Raw genomic sequence first — 24,928 nt, forward strand, 5'->3', positions numbered from 1 at the left:
AACAAATATTTAAGTGATAATATTTAATAATATTTAATTATCAGTGTTTCAAAAAATCACAAAATAACAAACACCATGATTCTTTGAACAACAGTGTCAGTCTTTAAACTAAGTCCACTTCATACGAGGCGGCCATTTTCCTTACAAGCGCTTAAATGATGATAAATAAGCAATTCGCAATTCGTCTTCCACCATCTTGAAAATTGTGTGCGTAGATTTTTCGTTGTTGTGAAGTTAGCGTTAGGTTAAATAACACTAAATTTTATTTTCTATCAAAGGTGGAAAAAACAGGCTGTGGAAGAAATAAAAATAAAGATTTTAATCTTTTTCTTATTTGGGTTTTGCAATATTTAGGTACAGCGCTCCTGTAAAACGAAAAAATAAAAAACTCTGGCCTTAGGGGAATTTTTTTCAGTATTGTCATCACCTAAATACAATGGAAGATTGCTGTTGTTAAACATATTTGCAATGATTCAATGTGTAAGGCTGGATTCTAATATTTTGTTATATCATTTTGTTGTAAAACTTGGTATTAATCTTGCTAGGCCCAAAGCTCAAGATATATATATTTAAGAATTTGTATATATGTTTATAATATTGTCATTTTATTTATGCATCTAATTTTACAAATAAGTTTTGAATAATGATATTTATGCTAATTGAAACCTCCAAATTAATTAATACTAAAACTATTTTCAGGATTTCTCCGAATGTAGAAAGGCAGACTGTTCTTCAACATCAACTGTGATCCTGTGTATTTTTGTGTAAATATATGAAACGAAATGACTGGAAAGGATAATGCTTTTTTGTTGTTAGGTTGTTGTATGCATACTTAATAATCCCATGATTTTATTTCCATTAAGTGCCACATAATATCCACCAAGTGCCACGTGGATGAAAAAAATAAAAGAAACTGATCGTGGCATATGATGGAAAATTGGTGGAAAACATTTCAATACTCAAGGACCAACTGCCACGTTGGGGTGGCATTTGGTGAACAATTTGCCACCAACTGCCACAGGGCAAAAGGTGGAAAACGGTGAAAAATAGATAAAAAAAACCCATTTTCTTCTGTTTTCATCATTTTTCGGTGCCACACGTTCCAATTTACTCCACCAACTGTCACCCATTTTCAACATCCAATTTAATTTGGCAAATTTAGGGAAGGTGCGCTTCATTGAATTTGCTCGTGTGCCCGACTGCGTTCATGCAGTATAAACGCGAGAAAAACTGCGATCAATCCTTAAATGACCATAAAAGGAGGCAAGAGAAATAATAGGAATGGACCTGAAGTGAAAAATTAATGACTTACGACAACATTTTACTAACTGCCTATCCAATTCATGTCTTGTGTATATTACTTAATTAGAAAAGGACAAAATGACAATGACGACAGGAGCATCAACTAACTCAGCAATTATTATGATATGAAAAATGCTGACGGCTACTTCAACAGACATGTCATTGTTAAGAATAAGTTTTACAGTAACAAATGCCAACAGACACAAAAGTGCTATGAAAAACTAAAGCATCGATCTGGTTACTGCAGCGACATAATGAGATGACGGCAACATCAACGTACACAAAGAAACTACCTTTATGTTACTTTCAGAAGGTACCCAGTTACAATTATAAACTTCATGAATTACTTATTCATAAGAAATTCATGAACAATTCACATCCACAGTCATGAAAAATTCTTGTAATTCTTTGAAAAACAAATGAGACAAATCCTTGATCAGTTATTAAAAATTTAAGTTTTTGAGATGTTCATGGTCCCAGTTGTGTTAAGTATTCATGAATGGTTCAAGAACAGCAATATAACTGCCAGTTCATAAACTATTCATATGTAGTTAAATGTTTTATTTTTACTTGAAAACAGGATGAGAACAGTTTATGAACAAGAGTCGTCAAATAGTTATGTCTCCCCCATTCATGGGGAGACATATTATTTTTTTTGCCCTGTCCGTCAGTCAGTCCGTTAGTCGGTCAGTCTGTACATCACACTTCGTTTCCGCTTAATAATAGAATGCTTAGACCCAGGAACTTCATACTTGGTTTGCTGGTTGGTCATGACTAGTAGATGGCCCCTATTGATTTTTTTATCAGTAGGTCAAAGGTCAAGGTCGCGGTAAACTTAAGGTGAAAAAAAAAAGGTTTGCGCTGAATAACTAATGATCCATTGGGTCCAGGAACTTCATACTTGGTATGCTTTTTGTTCATGACTAGTAGATGAACCCTATTGATATTGAGATCAAAAGGTCAAAGTCGTGGTTACCTTCAGGTAAAAAACGATATGTTGGGGGTGACCTTTAGCTTCATAATGGTTTCTGCTCAATAACCATCAAGGTCATCGTGACCTATCAAGGTCATCGTGACCTTGAGGTGAAGAAACTGTTTCTGCTCATTAACTAAAGAACGCTTGCACCCAGGAACTTCATAATTGGTATGCAAATTGGTCATGACTAGTAGATGACCCCCATTGATTTTGTGATCAATCTGTCAGTCAGTCAGTCAGTCCGTCAGTCTGTATGTCACACTCCGTTTCCGCTCAATAAATAAAGAATGCTTGCACCCAGGAGCTTCATGCTTGTTATGCTAGTTGGTCGATGACCCCTATTGATTTTGAGATCAGTAGGTCAAAGGTTAAGGTCGCTGTGACATTGAGGTGAAGAAATGGTTACCGCTCAGTAACTAAAGAACGCTTGCACCCAGGAAATTCATACTTGGTATGCAAGTTGGTCATGTAGAGTCCAAAATTACAATTTTCATGTCCATCATTTATTTTTTCTCAGCTACGACCACACAATAGGGGAGACTATTGCTTTTTCAAAAAAGCAATCTCTAGTTCTATACTGATAGGCCATCATCAGACGACCAATAAATTCTGACCGCTTGAATCCACTTGGTGTTAAATAAGGACATCAGTTTGGAACTTATAGACATCTAACAATTACGGTAATATTAATTAAGGTATAATGCCTTTATTAAAATGATATTTTGTTTTAATTTTAAGAAGCCGCGTATGGACTCCACTAGGGCCCTGAGCCCGCAAAGGGTCCTTAACTCCGTCCGCTGGACCCACAGTGTAAATGATAGCTGTTGTTTGACTTAAAACTTTTGATAAAAGTTTTTCATGGAGGATATACTAAAATTATGCTCATAACTCAAAAACCGCTAATTTATCTTGAGTGCATTAAACTCAAAAAATGGCATTTGTTGGAAATATAAATTTTGATTACAAGCTACTGTTATGCATATATCTTAATAAATGTTATCAGGATTAAATGGACTTCATTAAAAAATTCTCTACTGGGCAGTTGCCTAATTCCGGATCAATTTTGAAGTTTTCTTAAAATATTGTCATAATTACTGAATATAAGTGCATACAATTTTAATAGAAAAATGTTGGGTCCTATATCAACCAAAATGGAAAAAGAACAAATGAAAAAAACAATTAATTATAATATAATATTCAGTACGAAATAAGGGCAAAAACGACGTCAAAAAACCTGCATTCAGTGCCTAAATATTCGGATTTTTTCAAAGAACAAAGTAAACATTATCAAGTCAATATACAAATATTTAAATGCTACTTAAATGAACATCATGTATTAAATGTTTAACCTGTGTATAAATTTTATACTTCTCTGACGTATTTGTATGTGTATTTACGCGGTATCCGAACTACTAATTTGTCCGAATTTGCAAAATGGTGAAGGTACGAATCTGCTTCATTTTTGCTTCGTTTTCATATCAAATTCTGCACAACACAAAACAATGACATCGTCAATTTTTTTTTTTTTTTTGTCACTGTCAACAAACATGGTGGCTGAAAATGCCGGACGATTTTGACATTTTTTCTATGCGTCTTTTAACCAAAAACATAGATTAAAAGTTTTTTTCTCGGATTTTTCACAGATTTTTTTCCCTGCGTCTAATACCCCCTATCGTCTTATACCCAGTCATTTACGGTACTTTATATGTAATTGGCATTGTATTTTGTGATTGACGATAAGTCATAAACATCGTATAGAAGGTCTATTGTTTAAAGATAACCCTGTCGAACCTCAATATAAAAGCTCGCGCGGTGTGACGTCATCCCCCATGTGACTAAATATTGACACTTAGGAAAGCAAAAGTTTAGAGGTATTTATTTTGGGTTATACTCGAATAGCTGCACTTTTGCGTTGTTTCTGTTGCTATGGAGGTCAGTTGCGTAGACTGTAATCATTCTATATTGATCACGGTTGCCGAAACGCTTTTCAAACGATTTCCGAATATTTAGGCAAATCCGGAATTGGGCAACTGCCCAGTATATCAGATAAATGGAAAAAATAACGTCCATCACTATGAAATTATGAGATTCTCATTTAAGCAATTATTATTATGTTGCTTAGGTAAAATGATCTTTAAAATATTGATTTATGTTAAAAAAAAGATAGTTCAAGACTGTTTTTAGAATTTGTTGACAAAAGTTTATGACCAGGTAAATGTGACGTACGTTACTTTGACAATATATTTTTCAGTCAGTGACCTTGTTATGATCTTTATTTTGTGCATGTAAATCATTTATCAGTTTAAGTTTAAGAAAATTCTTTCTTCCAAAAAATGTATAGTAAAGCAGAAGTTTCTATTTTCCATTAATCTTACTTGCTTTAAAGTGACGGATGTTATTGGATTTTTTATCTGTTTTTTTTTCTGCTGGAAGTGGAGATTGGGAACCACACATATACCAATAGCTTTGTTTTCAAGTATGTGTTATTGTGTATTTACAAGTGCATAGATGTGCTGATAAAATTTACCTTGCTTAGAATTATTTTATTAAGTATAAGTGGACGTTATGTTTGACAATTTGACAAGTTGAAGTACTGTGACGGATGTTATGCTTGACATTTTGTGTTCCAAGTTTGTTACTTACTACAGTCTGACTCAAGTTTATGGTGTTTGTCCAACTGACAAGTCCTGGAAACACGGTATGGGTGTGTCACAAGCAATATTCACAGTAATTAACTATCTAACTTCTGGTAATAATCACTATTCCCCATTTACTTGAATGTATATGGAATGCTCCAGTTATAGACAGAGGACAGATAACTGTTATTTATTACCCTTTCCTCCACAGAAGCTCTTCTGTTACTAATGGCTATTAAAGACCTGTACCTGATGGCCACTGAAAACATTGTAGTAAATGTTCCATTTCCTACAATGATTATGTCTCCCCCTCTCTGGGGGAGACATATTGTTTTTGCCCTGTCCGGTAGTCCGTCCGTACGTCACACTTCGTTTCCGATCGATAACTGGAAAACCGCATGACCTAGGATCACCAAACTTGGTAGGGAGGTTGGTCGTGAGGTGTAGAGGATCCCTATTGTTTTTGGGGTCACTAGGTCAAAGGTCAAGGTCGCGGCGACCCCCAATATAAAAAACATTTCTGCTCAAAATCTTGAGAACGGTTTGACCTAGGTTCACCAAACTTGGTAGGGAGGTTGGTCATGAGGTGTAGAAGATCCCTATTGTTTTTGGGGTCACTAGGTCAAAGGTCAAGGTCGCGGCGACCCCCAATGTAAAAAACATTTCCGCCCAATATCTATAGAACTCTTAGACCCAGGAACTTCATACTTGGTATGCTAGTTGGTCATGACTAGTAGATGACCCCTATTGAATTTGGGGTCACTAGGTCAAAGATCAGGGTCAACGTGACCTTGAGGTGAAGAAACGGTTTCCACTCAATAACTAAAGATCCTTTGGGTCCAGGAACTTCATACTTGGTATGCTAGTTGTTCATGACTATTAGATGACTCCTATTGATTTTGAGATCAAAAGGTCAAAGGTCAAGGTTACCTTCAGGTAAAAAATGTTATGTTGGCAGTGACCTTAAGCTTAAAAATGGTTTCTGCTCAATAACTAAAGAAAGCTTGTACCCAGGAACTTCATAGTTGTTCATGACTAGTAGATGACTCCTATTGATTTTGAGATCAGTAGGTCAATGGTCAAGGTCACCGTGACCTTGAGGTGAAGAAACTGTTTCCGCTCAATAACTAGAGAACGCTTGCAACCAGGAATTTCATACTTGGTATGCTAGTTGGTCATGACTAGAAGATGACCCATATTGATTTTGAGATCACTAGGTCAAAGGTCAAGGTTGCCATGACCTTGAAGTGAAGAAAAAGTTTCCGCTCAATAACTAAAGATCCTTTGGTTTCAGGAACTTCATACTTGGTAAGCTAGTTGTTCATGACTAGAAGATGACCCCTATTGATTTTCAGATCAAAAGGTCAAAGGTCAAGGTTACCTTCAGGTAAAAAATGATACGTTGGCGGTGACCTTAAGCTTAAAAATGGTTTCTGCTCAATAACTTAAGAACGCTTGTACCCAGGAACTTCATTCTTGGTACGCTAGTCGGTCATGACTAGTAGATGACCCCTATTGATTTTGAGATCAGTAGGTCAAAGGTCAAGGTTGCCATGACCTTGAGTTGAAGAAATGGTTACCGCTCAGTAACTAAAGAACACTTGCACCCAAGAACTTAATACTTGGTATGCAAGTTGGTTATGTAGATGATCCCTATTGATGTTGTGATCAGTAGGTAAAAGGTCATGGTCACGATGACTGTGAGCTGAAAAATGGTTTCCGATCAATAATTGAATAACGCTTGCGCCCAGGAACTTCATACAATGCAAACTTCGTTTACATTTTCCATGATTAATCAACAACACTTTCTTCTCTTCACTATTTAATATAATCGAATAAACCAAACTTCACTGTTGGTTTGTCTCCAGTCCAAAGTTACAAATTTCATGTCCATCATTTATTTTTTCTCAGCTACGACCACACAATAGGGGAGACAAGCGCTTTTTCAAAAAAGCAATCTCTAGTTTCAATACAATTCAAAGTGGTATTATTCTTATGCCTTGGTTTTCATCATATAATTTCTTTGTGGATTAGTCTTTAAATAGTTTGTGGAGGAAAAGCTTAACAATAAAAAGTGTAACTAAACCAGAAGTTGGTTAAATTAATTGCATGTGATACTAGGACGAAACACACCAGACAGCTGATTTTGTTGAATCAAAATTAATGAAAATATTAAATATAATCCATCAATTGCATAAATAATTTACTGTAGGTTTTCCAAAACCCTTTTACATGAATTCCTATGAAGAATGTACAGTGAAATATGATCTAAACATTGATCAAAGCGTCTGGAGTGTCTTGGAGAATAATTTAGAATCTCCTGTGGTTAAATTAATAAATGAAACTGACCAAATGTCTGTTTAACCCTTTCCTTCACAGGTTATCTTTATACTTATCCACAAGGAAAGAACATGTAGAAAAATGTCAATTTCTAGGCAAAACAAAACTATATTTTAGAATTGTGTTGGAATTATTGTAGAATTGCTTTATTTCCTACAATGTTTTCAACACCCATTCACTCAGATCAGTTAAAGAGACGCTAGAAAACGCTTCTGTAGAGGAAAGAGTAAAAGCCCACATTGTTGCATTACAATAAAAAATGAAATCCAGGTAAATGATAAACATTTCTCATCATGTGAGATGACGGTTTTCTGGAACTTGGAATGTCACTCAAGATTCCTTCTCATAATGTGAGATGACAATCACTTAAAAACAAGAAAGTTTTCTGGAACTCGGAATGTCACTTCTTCCTTCTCATAATGTGAGATGACAATCACTTCAAATCAAGACAGTTTGTTGGAACTCAGAATGTCCCTCTTCTTTAAAGAGCCCCATGTGGGCCTGGGGCGTGCCAATGTGGCTCAAGAATCTGGACCACTGCTTATCCTGGCATGATTGTAAGAGGCGACTAACAGGGTTGAACATTAATCTGGAGTTTCTGCATCTCTGATTCTCCAGCAGGTATTAAGTTGTTGGATCGATCCATACCCCATTTTTAATCTCAATGTAAATGAGATGTGGATCCAACAAGTTTTTTCCTGAATGGCGCCATATAACCTATACAGTGTTTTCGGTGCCGTAAAACCCAACTCAACTCAACTCTTTTTTAAAGGTCTGAAACGAAACAAGAAAACTTTTAAGCATACAGAGAAATGTTCCAACTTACTTTTTGCATGTTTTTAACTACAGGCAATTCCAGTTAAACATATTTTTTTCAATAGTTTACCCTTGTTCAAGAAAGATCCCTGTCATTAACTTTTTTCAAATCAACAGCCATGACTTTGAGCCCCCACAAGTTCATGATTAAAATAAAGTAAGAAACAATACAAAAAGAAAATACCTGAAAACTTATATAGGAGCCTTGTTCCACACATTTGTATGTCAGGAGGCTCCAACTTCTTCTTTACATCGGAATTTAATACCTAGTGTTTTATTTCATTCATAATCCAAACGTTCTTTGAATTCTTAAGAAACCGGACCCAGGGCCAATCATTCACCTATAATTACAATGAGACAGTGTGATTATGGCACTGGATGCCTATGCAGATAGTGTTAATTTGCTATATTTTTATAGAATGCTTATTACTTCACTATATATATTTGCAACATGCAAGAGTGCCGGTAATAAGTTAATAAGTTAACAGTAGATGTTCAGAATTCACAGAAATTTGCTAGATAAAAAAGTATTTAAAAAAATATAATCAATACCGAACTTGGTTTTGACCAAATGGGTCAGAAGCTTATAAGAAATAAACAAAATCTGCAACAGACACCATACACTATATTAAAAACAAGACTTTTGAATGATTTATCAGAAGGAATATAATGTTGTAGGTAAAAAGTTAAATATTGGTCAGGAGTCCTGAAACACATATTATTTTAAGCCGTATTACTTTTTAAATGAAACTGGATATATATGCACCTTTGTTGTCTTTCACGTGCTTTAATTCTGTCTTTATTAATCTGTTCTTCCTTACTATTCCTCCAGCTCAGTTTCTTTCTTTCTCGCTCCTTCTGAAGAAACTCCATGTGCTTGGTTGGATTTTTCTTGATACTTTCTCTGTACCTAAAAGTATTCAATTATTATTTATTTGAAGAACGGCTGGATGCAATTTATCTCCTCTGAGTGTGAAGAATCAAGAAAGGAAGTTTTGAAAATATATAGAGGATGTTTTATTTGACTCTAAAGTTTCAAGATTACATGCAGAAGGTTTAAAACCATGTATGAATACAAACTTAAACACATGACAAACCACTACATGGAGGGAGACTTAATTGTAATCAATACAAAATTCAAAAATAATAACATGTTTATTGTGATCAATGCATACACTTGTACCATATTTGGGAGATTTTTCTTTGTTTTAATTATGTTGTGAACGGCTATAAGCATAACTATTTAAATGAATAAATTACAACGAACGTTATTCACTTCTGGCCAGTATTAAAGAAATCGAGATGCCAGCATTATGTAAAAATGACTGCATAAAATTACCGTTGGGCTCTCTCAGCTGGTGTAAGAGAGCTGCTGCTGGTACATGCTTTTGATACTGAAAATCTCTTCCTCGGTCGAAAATCTTGGTGATATTTTTCCATCAGGGCCTACAATTTACTAGCAAGTTTGTTGAAGTGGTAAAAATTTCACTCCCTAACAAAATACTTTAATCACTCTGTTAAGTTTTAAATTTAATTGGTATATATAACACCTCCCAGGTACTTTTTCATTTATCTACAATTATAGAAAATTTGGTCACGTTGACTTTGGAGTTAAAAACAATAATTATTGTCAAAGTAACATGTATCCAAAATTAATAGATGTGTCAATTTGTCACGGGCGTACAGTTAACAAGTATAGTGACACTATCTTAAGACAAAATAGTTAAAAGACAAAGCAAAAATTGTCAGACAATTGTTCCAATCATAACTGGCATGCAGTCTGGTAAATAATTTGTACACTGCTATAAACATGTAAAGATTTTGAATGGACGTTACTTTAGACAACAATTTCATTTCAATTGTCACCTCCGATCAGTAAAAAATAAACATTCGAATTGTTATGGCATTTTCAAAACCAATGACTTGGAAAATGCTACACACTTAACTGTAAAAAGCATCTAATGAAAATAATAGTGTCAAAATAACGTTGCAACTGGTTTATTAATTAAAGAATTAATCGGAAGTTACTTTTGACATTTTTGTTTCACAAAATCGAGTCAAGCATAACATCCGGAAACACACATTCTGTCAAATAATAACAGACGTTTATATTTGGTGAAATTTGGTGGTTTTACTCTGAATAACGTATATTTTCTATCAACAGTTGAAATTTATTTAATACACACGGAATACCTGTGCATCCGATAACATTAAAAACTTACAAACTGTTTTTTTATTAAAAAAACATATTCGGAAGTAACGTTTTACATTTTTGTTTCAGACGATCGAGTCAAGCGTATCTTCCGGAACGAAAAATTTTGTCAAATAATAACAGGCGTTTATGATTGGTTAAATGTCGTGGTCATGCTCTGATTAAAACGTAGAATTTCTGATTACAATGGGAATTTAAGTAAGGCACAAGCAATACCTATGCATCGGATAATATTTATAACTTAAAATTCCACTAAAACGGGTACGTGTCACGCCAGTTATGATCATGAAATCAAGCAAAATGTTTGACCGACTCACGGTTTCTCTCGCAAATGTCCTCCTCATGGTAGCTATGCAATTTTCGATGACATAGTACGCAAACGGTGTCCATGAGGATACAATACAGGGTAATAAACGCGCGGGCACTGTTCTACTTTCCTCGATAGAACGAAATGAACGGACGTTACGGAATTGACCGACAGGCGATATAGCCGACAAAATTATATATTATTAGCAAACACAACATGTTTTAATGTACAGGAAAACATACAAACCAACAGTTCAGCATTATTTTTTTGTAGATGATGTCAAATTGCTCCATTTATAATTGATTATCCTTATTTTTTACCTTACAAAAATGGCCGTTATCTTGACCGACAGAGTAACTGCCATAACGCATTTTTATTAACCCCTTTTACTTTAGTTATTCTTGTTAATATATCATAAAAAACACATTATAAAACGTAAAAAACATTATTGTTGTAAGATAGAACCCTTACAATATTTGTGAATGTATCTAAGGGAAAGTATGGTCAGTTTTGACATGGGACCTGCATTTCTCACTATAAGGAAGCTTGAAAACTATGACAATTTGCCTTAAAAATATTAATGTGCTATACTAACTAACACTATTTCACACATTTTATCACAGGTATCTTTTTGTTATAAGTTTTAAACTAACATGCTCACACTTTTCAGTTTATTCAATGAACAAAACAAATATTCTAAAAAAAAGTGATGGACATTATTTTTTCCATTTATCTGATATAGAGCCATATTTACAAATAAGATATTTACATTGTTTTTTTTTTTGTCTTGTAAATGTTATAGGTATTTAACTGATGCACTGCACAATGGCTGTCGACGATGTTGCAATGACAAAACTGACCAGAATGTATTTAATAATATAAAATGACATGACAACCGAAATTATAAATGTCCGTAACTGTAAAAAATGATCAATATCAAAATGCAATTGTAAATGAAATTGAAACTAATCATTACACTCGAGGAACACTTGAAAGTCGAGGTGTTAAATGTTGATCATTTGGTTAGAGAGAGAAAATGCAAAACGCAGTTATTGCTGAGTTTAGATCTAGGTACCGCTTTGTGCGGGTCTTTCCTTTGAAGGAAGTGAGTGGAAAGGGTTGTGACGAGACAGCGAGTAAGTGAGAATATTGTTTTGGCGTTGTCCGTCCGTCCGTCATTCCATCCGTCCGTCCGGTACCATATCTTGGTTGGCATTGATCAGAAAATGTTCAAATTTGGTCAGAATGTTCCCCTTGATCATATCCCGACCTAATTTGAAAGAGGGTCACATGGGGTCAAAAACTAGGTCACTAGGTCAAATCTTAGGGAAAAAAATTGAACATACTACAAGCATTATACATGGTCAAATATTCATGAAACTTGATCAGAAAGTTTGCCTTGTTGAACTCTTGGTCGTAAATAAAAGTGGGTCATATATGATCGAAAATTAGGTCACTAGGTCAAATCTTAGACAAATCTTGTCCAGAACCATATCATGGTAATAATTGGTCAAGTTACGGTATGTTCAAAATTAGTCATGATGTAGGCCTTGAAGAAATATGGACCTCTTAAAAAAGTGGGTCACATCAGGTCAAAAGGTCACTAGGTCAAATCTTAGAAAAATCTTTGAAACACATTTGAGGCAATATGTATGGTCTTATATTCATTCATTAAACTTGGTCAGAATGTTTTCCTTGATGAACTCTTCGTCATATTTCAAACTGGGTCACATGTTATAAGAAATTAGGTCACTAGGTCAAATATTTCAAAAATCTTGTCCGAAACTATTTTATGGTGGTGATTGGTCTGATTAAGTTCAAACATGGTCAGAATGTTCTCTTTGGTTAAATTTCGACTGCCTTTTAAAAGTGGGTCATATGGGTCAAAAACTAGGTCACTAGGTCAAATATTACATAAATCTTGGAAACACTCTAGAGCCACTAATGTGAAATATATCTTTTTGTGCTTACTAGGTGAAATATATTGCTACATGTGTCTTTCTAAGAAAAAAGAAAAGGAATGTTTATTCTATTTCAGTAGCTGGAACCATCACATTAACAACTGATAATTCGTTGGTGAAAATGGGCGATAATGTAACAATGACCTGCAAGTTCCCAGAAAAGTACCCAGAGAAAGAGAATATAGAAATACACTTTGCTGGACAGGCTATTGGAAACTGGAATTCGCATGAAAGGGTTTCTTCTGTTTCAAACTCAACACTATATTCAGTGTCGATTGATAAATCTCCAACAGGATATAACCTTATGACGTTTACCATTAAAAGTTTTGCTGTTAGCAATTGTGGAGAATACACTTGCCTGGAAAGATCAGACGCCGGTGTTAACGGTACAGCAACAGTGGAGCATAAATGTACGTGTTCTAGTTAAACAGTCTATTTAAGGCACACTCCCCTGTGCAGATAAAGGTTTGAGAAAATTGACTGACAAAATCTTGTTTATATGAATATGCAAGAGATAGGGGGACGACTCCTATTCCAATGAAATAGCATGTTAGAATAGAAAAAAACTTATCAGTTGTCTCCACAGGTAAGTTGCTGGGAAAACATAAGTATGAGTGTATGTGCTTATTTCTGCATAAGAATGTAACCCTATAAACATTATATAGGAATTCAATAAATACATAATTTCAACACTGTTGATTGTAGAATAACATTATTGGACTAATGAAGTACATGTTAGATACATGTAGAATTGATAGTCATTTTGTGATATATTTTTTACTCTTTTGGCGTCTAAATGGTTCAATATTTGTAGATTTGTGTTTTATTTGATAAAAATAAGAATATTAATGTTAATTTAAAAGCATATTGAGCTTTTTTCAAACCATAACATTTAAATGATATATGAATCTGACCTAAAAACAAGTAAGGTAAGATTTATAATGTATGGTTATTTTAAGAATGAACTCACATGCCAAACATACTGTTATGATAGTCAAAGTATTGTATCAATAATCCAACTACCTTAGAAAAATATAATCTGATTATATTTTTCTATGGTAGTTGGATTATTTAAAAAAAAACTCAAAAACATGTTCCTGATTGACAACAAAAACTTCCATTTATCATTCTGTTTTCTATAAAATAAAACATTCATGATGCTTTTTGTGTCGCCTGAAAAGACGTCATATAGGGGTTACTTTTGTCGGCGGCGTCAGCGGTGGCGTCCGCGTCCCATTTTCGCTTGTCCGGGGTATATCTCCTAAACTATTAGTGGTATCAACTTGAAACTTCATATTATGTAGATAGATCTAATTGAGGGCAAGTGCAGTGCACAAGAACTGTTACTCTTGCTCCATATTTTTAGAGTTATTGCCCTTTGTTATTTTTCATGCTTAAAGTTTTGTCCGGGGCTTATCTCGTAAACTATAGGAGGTTTCAACCTGAAACTTATTCCGTAGGTATATCTGATTGAGGGTTCAAATGCCACCTACACTTGAAAGTTAAATGGCAACATCATTGTCTATAAATGAATAAAATGCCAATCTAACAGCTATAATGTCGACAGTAAATAATTCGTCAGGCGACACATCCGACTCGCGGAGTTCTAGTTTAAACAAATCTTGTGGTAAAATCAGTAATCCTCCACTGCAGCAATATGGCGCATTACATCATATCATGATCATAACGGAATTGCTAATCAAGGGATTTACAGTGTTGGCCAATAATGGATACGGGCGACAAAGAGGTCCTTTAACTGAGTATATGAAATTAATTGCTTGAAAATGAACATTGAAATATAGGCAAATTTATATAGATAGTATCTGATGTCCTTCATTATTTCAGTGTCCTATGGAGATAATTGTGGAACATGTGGACAATGTTCTCCTTCTACCAATATGAGCTGCTCCGGCCATTCAACCTGCAAGTGCAACAAAGGTTACATATATAAAGACGTTTGTAGTAAGTATTGTGAAATAAGTGCGTGTCTGTCTTTTAGATGCATATTTTAAATGTCTAAATATATGTTTTAATTGTGTTTTTTTGAAAGTTCAAAGAAACTGATATAGTTTATACTTTTCTGGGACAAATAGTTACTGTGCTCTTAAGAAGATTTATGGATGTTGAAGCTTAAAGGGTTTTACGTAACAACATTTACCTGATCTCTTGACCTCTATTAGTGTTATTTTGCAGCTGAATTAATTTTTCTAAATATATCCTCAGATCATTTCATAACGACAAAATATAAATTGTTTTCTTTCATGCTTTTCGATGAAATATGGAGTTTTATCAGTGAAATAACAACAGTGAAAATATCAAATTGAGTTTAGGAAACTAGCTGGTAAAAAATTTGTCACTTTAAAAATTTCAAACCAGCTAGTTAATACAATGCCAAGGATACGTTCTATCTAAAAATATATATGAAATATTTTTTCTAATAGATTCTTTTATTATTTAGACCTTTTCTTTATATATATAAATGTAGGCTGAGCCTAAAATGTTTTTAAATTAATATATTCATAGAGTATAATTCTTTCTAGTAGAACTTATATTAATGTATTTGAAGTGTTTGATTTTAAAATGTATGTGATAGAATCTTAAGATATTTATACCCCCACAAACGAAGTTTGAGGGGGTATATAGGAGTGAGCTTGTTAGGTCTGTCTGTCGGTCTGTCGGTCTGTCTGTCGGTCGGTCGGTCTGTCGGTTTTCATGGTTTCCGGACGATAACTCATTAAAGGCTAGACAGATTTGAAAAAATTTTGGTACACAGGTGTAACATCAGAAGATACAGGTCAAGTTCGATATTGGGGCTGGTGGGGCCAAGGTCAAGGTCACTGTTACTTAAAATAGAAAAACGGTTTCCGGACGATAACTCATGAAAGGCTTGACAGATTTGAAAAATTTTGGTACACAGGTGTAACATCAGAAGATACAGGTCAAGTTCGATATTGGGGCTGGTGGGGTCATGGTCAAGGTCACTGGTACTAAAAATAGAAAAATGGTTTCCGGACAATAACTTATGAAAGGCTTGACAGATTTGAAAATGTTTCGGTACACAGGTGTAAATCAGAATATAGAGGTCAAGTTTGATATTGGGGCTGGTGGGGCCAAGGTCAAGGTCACTGTTACGAAAAATAGAAAAATGGTTTCCGGACGATAACTCATGAAAGGCTTGACAGATTGGAAAAATGTTTGGTACACAGGTGTAACATCAGAAGATACAGGTCAAGTTCGATATTGGGGCTGGTGTGGCCAAGGTCAAGGTCACTGTTACTAAAAATAGAAAAATGGTTTCCGACCGATAACTCATGAAAGGCTTGACAGATTTGAAAAAAAATTTGGTACACAGGTGTAACATCAGAAGATACAGGTCAAGTTCGATATTGGGGCTGGTGGGGCCAAGGTCAAGGTCACTGTTGCGAAAAATAGAAAAATGGTTTCCGGACGATAACTCATGAAAGGCTTGACATATTTGAAAAATGTTTGGTACACAGATGTAACATCAGAAGATACAGATCAAGTTTGATATTGGGGCTGGTGGGGCCAAGGTCAAGATCACTGTTACTAAAAATAGAAAAACGGTTTCCGGAGGATAACTTATGAAAGGCTTGACAGATTTGAAAATGATTTGGTACACAGGTGTAACATCAGAATATACAGGTCAAGTTCGATATTGGGGCTGGTGGGGCCAAGGTCAAGGTCACTGTTACTTAAAATAGAAAAACGGTTTCCGGACGATAACTCATGAAAGGCTCGACAGATTTGAAAAAAATTTGGTACACAGGTGTAACATCAGAAGATACAGATCAATTTCGATATTGGGGCTGGTGGTGCCAAGGTCACTGTAACTAAAAAAAGAAAAACGGTTTCCGGACGATAGCTCATGAAATGCTAAACGGATTTAGTCAATTTTTGGTACACAGGTGTAACATCAGAAGATACAGATCAAGTTCGATATTGGGGCTGGTGGGGTCAAGGTCACTGTTACTAAAAATAGAAAAATGGTTTCCGGACGATAACTCATGAAAGGCTTGACAGATTTGAACATTTTTTGGTACACAGGTGTAACATCAGAAGATACAGGTCAAGTTCGATATTGGGGCTGGTGGGGCCAAGGTCAAGGTCACTGTTACTAAAAATAAAAAAATGGTTTCTGCTTCATAACTTTAACTGGGCATGAGATATTGTGATGAAACTTGCTGTATAGGCAGCCTCTGTGAAGACAATGCTTGTGATTGAAAATGGGGCCCGTGGAGTAAAGGTTTTTGTGCACTGTTACGAAAATAGAAAAACGGTTTCCGGACAAACAATACATGCATGATAAAAGAAGATGCAGTGTGCAGTAACCTTGGAGTTATGGCCTCTTTTCAAAGGAATGGTTTGCCATTCCTATGTCCAGGCGACATTTGGGGGTATTCGTCACTCCTGTGACAACTCTAGTTTTTTATATTTTAATATTGAACTTCTAACCATATATTTTTACTTATTGTGTAGAATTTAACATGTATATTGTCCATAGCACCCACGCTATGATCAACGAAGCAGAAAAATGTTTTAAAAACTGTAGAATTATTGTAAAACGTAGCATGCTCGCCGAATAGGTATAGCCCGACGGCGAAGGTAAATAAGCTCAACCCCCCCCCCCCTAAGCAGCACTCTGCTCCAGAATTTCCTACTGACAACACCTTAAAAGAAGCTCAGAAGACTGCCACAAACTTTTACCTCAGATGTGTGCAACAAAAACTTTGTCATTTTTGACAACAACTCTGAACATAACTTCTATATTGACTTCTACCTTAAAAGAGTTATGTCTTACACATTGTCTAACTATTGGGTGTCTATGAGAGATTGACCAGGTAGTCCTGTTGACCCTCTATGTTGATGATGGTCAATTTATGACAATAGCCTCAGTTTAATTTCAACACCGGTATTCACCATTACAATTCATGAAGGATCTAAAACAGCACTAGCATTTGGCATTTTGGACTTGCCCTGCTTAATCTCATTTTTAATTTTGGCATTTTGACTGCCATTCGGATTTCATTGCATTCATTTTGTAAAACCAGATAATTATGAAATATTAGACAAATTGCATTGACCCATTGTTAAGAGTATTGCTTACTTTAACTCCTTACTTTAACTCTAGATTTGATATAATCATACATGCTTCTTATTACAATTAAAAAATTACCTCTGACACCAAGTCTTTTTAATTTCTACCAAAGGTTTGGTCTTACCACATAATCAAAAGCTTTACTAAAATCTATGAAACAGCAATTTAACTTTTTATTATTGTTAATCATATGGGAAATGAGTCCATGAAGTACGAACATATTGTCAACAGTGCCCATCTTTTCCTAAAGCCAGCCTGGCTTAAAGGGCTTAATGTTTTACAAATATATCTTGTTTTTATTGCAGTTATTGACCAAAAATTGGAATATGCACTTGGTGATACTGCCATAATAAGTTGTAACATTCCTGGAGAATTCTTAAATCCACGCTGGGATGATGGCTCACATAATGTATATATCGCTGAGGGACAGACAACCTTTAACAATGAAACAACTAACTCTAGATGGTCTCGGTCTAAGGACACAAAGAACCTCATCATTACATCATTTGAGGATAGTGATCCTAGAACGTACAGATGTAGCATCACAAGACCAACTACAGACAGCTATATAGCAACAGTGACAGTCATCATCCCCCCTGGTATGTCATAGGAAACATATTTATTTCAGTATATAAGTACAGGGTCTGAATGTTTTAGCTGGTTTATTTTAAATGATTATAGAACTTGATGATAGTGTCAAATTAACAGCATTATGTACATTGCCAGTATTCATTATGAAAATAAATACAAACACACTGTACACCTACCATTTACTGATTAACTGATCGACAACTTAAATATTTTCTAAAACATATAGTTGATTATTTTTACACATAACCATGTTTGAGCTTGTTCTCCTCCTAATGTATGAAAAACACACAAAAAAACTGTAATTAAAAAATGAAGTTTTAAACTAAACTTTCAAAACACTTATTCATAATCATAGATTATTGTAAATGCATTCCTTTATACAAGTATTTGCAATATACAAGAGGTGATCGGGAAGTTCGTAGACTAATGCTCGAAAAATCAAATAAATCACTATATACTTGGAAAGCATATATATGTTTGAAGGTTGATATATTTTGTCTACGATGTATAGATATCAGGTAAATACATTGAAAAATAAAAAAAAATACAGCAAATAACAATTACACAGTAAGCACGCCAGAGTACAACAAGCGACGTAGTGATAACGTCAGAGATTCAACGTAATCACCGCGGATTTGAATGCATTTTCTATGTATCTGTAACCATTTAGTGTAGGTATCGCTAAACCAGTCACTGTCATATGACGAAACAGCATTTTGCGTATACATACGAAGCTCACTGGCGTCCCGAAAATGCACGCCTCATAGCGCTGCCTTGGTTTCCGGGAAAACTCTGAAATCCATGGGGGCAAGATCGGGAATGTAGGGTGGATGCTGAAGAATTTCAAAACCAAGCAAGTCGATTTCAAGGAGGGTTGAGTTAGCTCTGTGTTCAGGAGTGTTATTTTGTTGGAATATTAGTATAATATTATATTATGCCCTACTGCATTTATTTGTCATACTGGAACTCTGTAACATCTTCCACGTTTCACTAGGTGTCTTGTCTAATCCCAAGCAAAATTTAATGGCTGCCCTTAACACGACGTCGCCCGTTGACGTTATGGTTTTGAAATTTCGGTTAGTGCCATTATGCCGTTAAAAATGCTTATATCATTCAACCGGAAACAATGACAGACATCACAATTCCAGGAAATGACGTCATAAAAGACATTGGAGAGCAGACAATAACGGGCAGTCGTACGCAAAAGAAAACGCATTCAAATGCGGTAGTAATCAATTTAATAAATGTTGAAAAATGTATAATTTTTGGCGTGCTCCGGGTATGCCGATGCCGGTTGCTATGGACACTGATAATTCAACGAAAAATACGAACTGTTTTTGTATTGCAACTGCAGGCTTATAAGAAGTTGTTAATCCTAGTTTATTTTAATTTTCATAGTAGACTTATGACACAAATAATAAGCAAGTTATACAAACAGTCTATGAACTTCCTGATCATCTCTCGTATATTATATAAATTATGAGCTCACACAGCAGTCTGAATGGCTTTAAAATCTTCTTAAAAATAGTGTTTATTATTTATATGTAACAGTAATTTCAGACAAAGTTTGAGTGGTTTATATTGAAGTCACCATATACAGCTGATCTATAAGATCAGTAGTAGATCAGTCAGTCGTTCTGTTGCAATTTTTTTAGCAAACCTGACTATGGTTAATTTCTGTACAACTTATTTTGACACTTCTGATAGTATTTCGTGATAATACACAAGTTTAGGCTTCCTTTTATGAAACTGCAAGAAAATTAGACAAATTGCATTCAGACCTTTTGGTGTTTAGAATATTTATTCATGTGTATAATGCAACCGAAACTTTGTGAATAAATGCGCATAATTGTATTATTAGTAATATTAAAGAATAATAAAGTAATCTCAGAACAAAACTTTTTGAGATTGAATCTTTTATTAATTTGATAGAAATGGATGATTTCGAAAAAGGACATTGAACAACAGTTTTTGATAATATGGCTTGGTATGAGACGAGGTAAAGTCCTCTTATTATTTCCAAGTTTCCTAAAAGCCCTACTACCGGTACTTTCTCTACCATCAGCAGAGTAGTATGTGGGATAATGTCTAAAAGTTGTTAAATGTGTTTTGAAAGATTTTCTTGCAGAAAAGACAAGAGATCATGTGTGGTCTGTTGGTTTGGTATTTCTGGTGCGTGGTCCAGCCTTCACAGTTGATAACTTTAAAGGTTGCCCTGTAGGAGCTTCAGTGATACCTATCAGTGACTGTGGTAAAAACAACCTGTCAACCAAACGATCATATTTCCTTGAATAGAATAAATATTGCGAAGGTAACATAATTATGTCCTTGAAATAATTCCTGCTTTTCATCTTTGACTTCATATTACAGTGAAACTTGTCTTCCGATCACCTTTTAAAAAAGACTATGTGCCTTGTTCAACCGTTTTAAATTCCTCCCAAGCGTTTTTAAACGTTCAAACTACATTAAACTTAATTGGTATTTGCTTGGCAACGGCTTTATGAAATCTATTGAGTAAATCAGCCAACTGGAACATAGTACTCTGTATGTATCCAGTAATTGACTTGTAAACGTTTATAGCACCTATTGTCTTTATCGACTGTGTACAGTGAATAATAATAATGTCTGCCCAACATAAAGTTTTAACTTTAAAAGAGAGATAATGAAAGTAATAAATAAACTTGACAAAGGTGTATCATGTCTTTAAATAACCTATGAATTTGGAGTTGGCAAAACGAGTAAACGAAAACTGGAATGAATTGATGATTACAAAAACAATGTTAGTAGTACAAGGAAGCGTTGATGGTCTGGACTTACTGAAGATAGTGACATAAATAAACTCAAAGATTTTCTTAAAGTGGTTTATGACTTTTATGCAAATTGTACTTTGCAGACTCCGAGACAATGGTTTAATCAGCGATATATTTTTAGCGTACAACCAGTTCTTATGGTGTCTGTCTTTTGAAAGGCCAAGCAAACATACTCTTGGGATATAAATTGCAACATCTTGGGAGAGAGGCTGTAATATCTTTATCAGGTATATAAGAGCCACATTTGCCCAATCAACTAGTTTGGTTTATGGGAGGAATCAATAAAATGAATAGTGAGACTGTCAGCAAAATGTTGGATAGACTTTATAGTCTTGACTTGGAGGTTGGGCCTGACCAGTAGATGACCCCTTTTGATTTTAGGGTCATCAGGTCAAAGGTCAATGTCACAGTGACATTGAGGCAAATTCCTGTGCCTTTGGTCATCAAGCTTGACATGAAGGTTGGGCCTGACCTGTAGATGACCCCTATTGATTTTTGGGGGTCATCGGGCCAAAAGTCAAGGTAACAATGACCTTTAACGCTTAAAAAATTAACAAAGCTTCTCCCGGTTGTATCTCAACAATGCCTGGACCTATGATCATCAAACATGACATAGAGGCTGGGCCTGAACAGTAGATGACCCCTATTGATTTTAGGAGTCATCAGGTCAAAGGTCAAGGTCATAGTGAACTTGAATGCGAAGATGTTGTTCGAGCGATAACTCAACAATGCCTGTACCCATAACCCTCAAACTTGACTTGGGGGTTGGACCTGACATGTAGATGACCCCTTTTGAATTTAGGGGTCATCGGGTCAAGGTCACAGTGACCTTGAACGCAAAAAGCTTGTCGATGTGAAAACATGACAATGCCTGCACCCATGGCCCACAAACTTCATATTTAGGTTTTGGATGACCAGTTCATGACTATTTACTTATTCCCTGCTGCTTAGAGGAAACATTTTTATCTGCAAATATCAGTCATCATCTGAACATCATTAAAAACTGTACCTACTATCCTCACACTTTGAATGTTAGCCTCACAACTTGTGGAAAACTATCTGCACTACATCAAAGAACGATCAAAAGAATGTTGTTTGCCAATCCCGTTTCTTGGTCCTGGTACTAAAGTCCTGACGAGTTAGCTGACGATATAGAAATAGAGTAGAGTTGCTGACCAATTGCTGACCATATAGACAAAGAAGGAAAAAAATAAGTTTTGAAATTAATGATTGTTTAAGACTTATTTTGTTTAATTTATTTTATATACTCCTTAAAGTGTACGTGAAGACAGATGTTTGTGTATTTTTATTGAAAATGGCAGTTCATTCAAATGAATTGAGTAATTTCATTTTTTTTGCTGGTTTGGTGAAAAGATGAGAAAATATCACGGATTAAATTACTTTTTTAAGTGTTTCATTATACCCCCGACAAACGAAGTTTGAAGGGGGTATATTGGAGTCACCCTGTGGTCGGTCGGTCAGTCGGTCGGTCCGTTGCAATTTACCTTGTCTGGAACATAACTTAAAAACTACTTGATGGAATTGGATTAAACTTCATACAATGAGAATAATGAGAGGAAGTGCAGTGTACAATAACCATAACTCTATTCTTGCTTATTACTGAGGTATTGCCCTTTGGTACTTTTGTTTGTCCGGAGTATAACTTGAAAAGTACTGGATGGAATTCATTGGAACCTCACACAATGGTGAAGCACAATGAGAGGAAGTGCAGTGTTTAAGAACCATAACTCTACTTTAGCTAATTACTGAGTTATTGCCCTTTATTTGTTGTTTTTTGCTGTCAAATATTTTTCCAGACATTAACTTGCAAACTACTAGATGGAATTTATTAAAACTTAATATAATGGTAAAGCACAATGAGAGGAAGTGCAGTGCCCAAGAACCATAACTCTATTTCAGCCAGTTACAGAGTTACTGCCCTTTGTTACTTTTTTCTTGTCCGGAGCATAGCTTGAAAACTATTGGATGGATTTTAATAAAACTTCATACAGTGATAGATCATAATGAGAGGGAGTGCAATGTACAGGAATCGCAATTCTATTTTAGCTAATTACAGAGTTACTGCCCTTTGTTTCTTTTTCTTGTCCGGAGCATGACTTGAAAACTATTGGATGGAATTTAATAAGTCTTCATACAGTGATAGATCATAATGAGAGGGAATGCATTGTACAGGAACCGCAGTTCTATTTCAGCCAATTACAGAGTTACTGCCCTTTGTTACTTTTTCTTGTCAGGAGCATAACTTGAAAACTATTGGATGAAATTTTATAAAACTTCATACAGTGATAGATCATAATGAGAGGGAGTGCAGAATATAGGAACTGCAATTCTATTTCAGCCAATTACAGAGTTACTGCCCTTTGTTAATTTTTCTTGTTCGGAGCATAACTTGAAAACTATTGGATGGAATTTAATAAAACTTCATACAGTGATAGATCATAATGAGAGGGAGTGTAATTTACAGGAACCGCAATTTTATTCCAGCTAATTACAGAGTTACTGCCCTTTGTTACTTTTTCTTGTCCGGAGCATAGCTTGAAAACTATTGGATGGATTTTAATAAAACTTCATACAGTGATAGATCATAATGAGAGGAAGTGCAGTGTACAGGAACCGCAATTCTTTTTCAGCCAATTACAGAGTTATTGCCCTTTGTTACTTTTTTCTTGTCCTGATCATAACTTGAAAACTACCAGATAGAATGTAATAAAACTTTATACAATTGTACAGCACAATGAGAAGGAATTCAATGTACATGAATCATTACACTATTTTAGCAAATTACAGAGTTATTGCCTTTTTTTTGTCAAACTTTTGGAATTTCATAAAACTTCATACAATGATAAATCATAATGAACGGCGGCGTTCGGGGGTATTAAGTTATATTTCTTTCAAGTATTTTCCACAGTTTCTGTTACAAGCGGAAGATTTTAATAATTAATTATAAGTCCTTCATAATAATAATGACTCCGAGCAAGTATATCTGAATCTACACATTTTAGTAATACATGTACTTTAATAAGTTCAATTTCAAAGTGTGTGTTGTTATCAATCGATCTACTTCCTAATTGTTTAGCTTGCTCAAATATTCAACATATTAGTACAATAAAAAAACCGTTAGAAGCAATTTTGTGAAAATGAAGTTTCAGCTATTTCATTTAATGGTTATTCCTTACAACTCTTTTTAAACAACTATAACTTTCAAAACTTTTATTTCAAAAGGAATCCACGGATATCCGCGTTTGTTTCTTCCCGTATGTGTGATTATTTCTGTTTTAGTTTTTAAATACATATCTTTGTCGTATAGATATATATACGTACATAAATATGTTCGCCTATCAAGTTCAGTGGGGCTTTTGGTTTTGTTGTTCATCAATGCTTAACATTAAATTGCAAATTGCAGCAGTGTTGAGGAAAGGCTAGCAAGTCAAGCAAAATAAAACCACACTCCATTTCATTATTGATAAAATAATAATTTATTTATTTTTTGATGATAAATGGCATATTTCCTACATAATGAGTATAGAATGTGTAGTACTTACAAGTATGCGTTTACATTCCATGTTCGATGTATCCAGAAGCTACAAATCTAGCATCTTTGGTAGGAGGAATTCTTGGAGGGACAGTCGCAGCACTAGTTCTGGTGATAATAGGCATTGTCGTAAGTAGAAGAAATTACACTTGTGTCTGCGTAGTTAAGCAAGCTAAGTTTGAAGGTAAAACTGTTATTTTAAAGTGTAATATAATTATTTTAGGTTGTGTTTGTGTTGGAACACTAGCCCAACGTGCGAGGCTAGAAATTGTTACAATATGTATGTATAAACACGTATATCCAGATTA

The 24,928-nt window shown here is 34.8% G+C and overlaps 1 protein-coding gene across 2 annotated transcripts in view; it reads left to right on the top strand.

Moving 5' to 3' along the window:
• LOC128235252 (uncharacterized) overlaps positions 1–24,928 on the top strand; it is a 71,803-nt gene that overhangs the window by 42,176 nt on the left and 4,699 nt on the right. For both annotated transcript variants that reach the window (XM_052950041.1, XM_052950040.1), the window contains exons 3-6: positions 12,628–12,960; positions 14,396–14,512; positions 17,972–18,265; positions 24,667–24,749. In XM_052950041.1, coding sequence (XP_052806001.1) covers positions 12,628–12,960; positions 14,396–14,512; positions 17,972–18,265; positions 24,667–24,749 — 827 coding nt within the window. The remainder of the gene's footprint in view (positions 1–12,627; positions 12,961–14,395; positions 14,513–17,971; positions 18,266–24,666; positions 24,750–24,928) is intronic.

The sequence above is a fragment of the Mya arenaria genome, chromosome 5, assembly GCF_026914265.1.
Source record: "Mya arenaria isolate MELC-2E11 chromosome 5, ASM2691426v1".
NCBI lineage: Eukaryota > Metazoa > Mollusca > Bivalvia > Myida > Myidae > Mya > Mya arenaria.